At 42.4% G+C, this 3,322-nt stretch overlaps 1 protein-coding gene across 1 annotated transcript in view; it reads left to right on the forward strand.

The window, feature by feature from the left end:
• Positions 1-2,578, forward strand: part of LOC102426397 (olfactory receptor 1J4-like) — a 17,585-nt gene extending 15,007 nt beyond the window's left edge. The window contains exon 2 of the mRNA XM_006091137.2: positions 1,591-2,578. Coding sequence (XP_006091199.2) covers positions 1,591-2,578 — 988 coding nt within the window. The remainder of the gene's footprint in view (positions 1-1,590) is intronic.
• Positions 2,579-3,322: the final 744 nt, after the last annotated feature.

Below are 3,322 nucleotides of genomic sequence, written 5' to 3' on the forward strand. Positions count from 1 at the left end.
GCAGGAGAACAAGAGTAAATATATAACTGCTGCAGTGTTTGACTATATTCTGCGCAGAGAGAAACCTAAAGTCATTTTATTTATTTACTTATTTTATTATTTATTTATTGATTAAGTTATTACATATGTGTCCTTATCCCCACGATACCTCCTATACCCCCCACTCATGCCCTCATCCCTCTGTTGTCTGTATCCACTGGTTAGGCCTAAATGCTTGCATGTAAGTACTTTGGTTGATCTCTCCCCTTTATCCCCACCCTCCCTTACCTTTCCTACAACCTAAAGTCATTTTAAAGTTCTACCATTTCTTACTTCTTTTTAGTTGGGTCAAGTTTCTAAACTTTCTAAATCCCCATTATCCAGCTAATGAAAAGAAAATAGGATTCTACCGAGTCTCCTATCTACCTGCTCCAGGACTTCTGTGCTGATCAAATGAGATGAGGCACCTGAAAAAGCTTCACAGACATTTGGTTAAAGTGTAAAATGTTTCCACCTGGCTATAAAGCAAGTTGTGCTCCTGGGCTGAAGAAACTCCAAGGAGGCTAGTCACTCAGAAGAGGAAGCTGGGTGTTGCTATGTGACATCATTAAGCCGGGTGTTGCTACGTGACATCATTACCCAGCGCCCACAGCCACCATTTCTGAGCTCATCTGGACTGGGCTGGGCTGTGGGCCACAATTTGCACCTTAGGGTCTCAGCAGCTTTGGCTGCAATTTGGTGGGCTGTCACTCTGGGGTGGTGGCAGGGCCTGTATCCCACTTGGGGGAGCCAAGTGTTGCTCTGTTGGTGCCAGGTCCCTGGAGCCATTTCTTTGTAAATGGCCAGTGCACATCACAGCAGCTCCTGCATTGAGCGTCTGCCCTCTGGTGGTCAGTGTGTGTCAAAGAGACTGATCACATGGTCAGAGAGACACTTAGCATGTCATCCTTTAATATATATAGATACTTTGTGAACTATTCTGGTTTTGGAGATATACTGGCATCCAGTGGCTTTCAATAGCCACCCATTTCCAGAGTGTCCCTGAGTTTACAGCTGAGGGTCAATGCGAGCCAGCAGGTTCACAGGAGGTCTGACAAGGCTCCAACAACACACACTCAGTACTGGAGTCTCACGTTACTTTCAGGCAGAAACAACTGACACCGGTTTGCAGGGGCTCACCTTCCATTCCTGCCACAGTGAATCATTATGGTTAGGCTCTGGCCTGGTGTAGAAATGATCCCTCCATGTTCATCAAGATATAAACTCATAGAAGTGGGCACTTTGCTTTTCTTGTTCACTACTGCATTGCAGTCCTTAGTAGAGGTCTCAACTCAGTCTTAATGTTAATAGTAGTATTTGAATGAACAGTGAACCCCTCTTACTTCTATGTGATGAGGTCTTGTTGATTACTTTGGGGTTCAATGTTTTACTGGAGCCAGGCTAGAATAAAGGGAAGATGCATACATTCACAAGTGTGTGATATTAATATGAAAGTTTTAAAAATTAATGGTTTTCCCAGAGAATGACAGTATGAGATGTGATGGTTCTGGTCTTCTTTCTAGGTTCCTGACATTCCGACACTTTTTTCATCCCCAGCAGACAGAAGAGCAGCATGAGGCCTGAGAACCAGAGCAGCGTGTCCGAGTTTCTCCTGCTGGGGCTCCCCATCCCGCCAGGGCAGCAGGGCGTGTTCTTCACCCTGTTCCTGGGCATGTACCTGACCACGGTGCTGGGCAACCTGCTCATCATCCTGCTCATCAGGCTGGACTCTCGCCTGCACACGCCCATGTACTTCTTCCTCAGCCACTTGGCCTTCTCTGACATTTCTCTCTCCTCTGTCACTGTCCCTAAGATGCTCATGAACATGCAGACTCGGCAACAATCCATCTCCTATGTGGGATGCATTTCTCAGATGTATTTTTTCATGCTTTTTAGTACTCTTGACAGTTTTCTTCTGGCTGTGATGGCATATGACAGGTATGTAGCCATCTGTCAGCCTCTACACTACACCACTATCATGAGGGAGGGGCTTTGTGTAATGCTAGTGGCTGGCTCCTGGATTCTCTCCTGTGGCCAATCCCTGTTGTACACCCTCCTCTTGGTACGACTGTCTTTCTGTGCTGACAATGCCATCATCCACTTCTTCTGTGACATTGCTGCACTCCTGAAGCTGAGCTGTTCAGACACCTCTCTCAATGAGCTGGTCATATTCACCGAGGGAGCAATGATTTTGTTTTTGAGTTTTGGTATTATTTTGTGCTCCTATATCCGTATAGGGACCACCATCCTGAGGGCACCTTCCACAAAGAGACTGTTTAAAGCCTTTTCTACCTGTGGCTCTCATCTCTCTGTGGTGTTTTTATACTATGGGACACTTGCTGGTGTTTACTTTTCCTCCTCATCATGGGGTTCCAAAGACATAATTGCTTCGGTCATGTACATGGTAGTTACCCCCATGCTGAACCCCTTCATCTACAGCCTGAGGAACAGAGATATCAAACAGGCCTTAGAGATGTGTGTCAATAGGGTTAAGTTCTTTAAGCAGCAATCACTAGATCCTCCTGTTGCATTCAGGAGCACAGTGAGACAGATCTCCTAAAATTATTGTATGGTTGACATCTTCATACAACTTTCATAGAGTATACTTACTGTCATAGGTACAGTGTTTTTATCTGTCATCTATGTTAAGTTTGCTACTTGGATTATTAATAATTCTTTATTTCAAATCAACATTTTTCACATGCCTATCATCTCTTAAAATATATATATATATATATATATATATATATATATATATATATACACACACACGCACACACACACATAAATAGAAAAAGAGAAATGCCTTAAAACATAAAGTAGCTAGACTCATCTGAAGACTAAAGTCCAAAGTATTTTATTACTTATTAATTTCAACTTATAATATTAAGCATTTTCTTTTTCAATATTTTTTAAAATAACTCTTAGTATCTAAATTATACAAACTAAGTCTGATTATGAACAATGACAAACAAAACTACTGTTGCTCAAGAATATTAAAAAGGTCAGATATGAGACCATTTTGTCTAAAGTAGTTTATTTTTCCATAAGGCAAAGTTAATATGAGAATTAGAGTGGTGAGGCTGGAAATGAGCAAGGTTTAGGCTGGTGGTAGGTAAACTGGGTAACACTCTCCAGCAGAGACTGAGCTCTTTATGTAACAGGTAAAAACTCTGAAGACAAAGGACCCAGTGCATGCTCTCTCTCTTAAACACGCCTACTGCTTTTCCCTACTACCTTTCTTCACTCAGGCATGCTCTCTCTTTTCTCTCTCTCTTCCTCTCTTTTTTCAAAAATTTTATTT

This window comes from Myotis lucifugus, unplaced genomic scaffold (genome assembly GCF_000147115.1).
Source record: "Myotis lucifugus unplaced genomic scaffold, Myoluc2.0 scaffold_87, whole genome shotgun sequence".
Taxonomy (NCBI): domain Eukaryota; kingdom Metazoa; phylum Chordata; class Mammalia; order Chiroptera; family Vespertilionidae; genus Myotis; species Myotis lucifugus.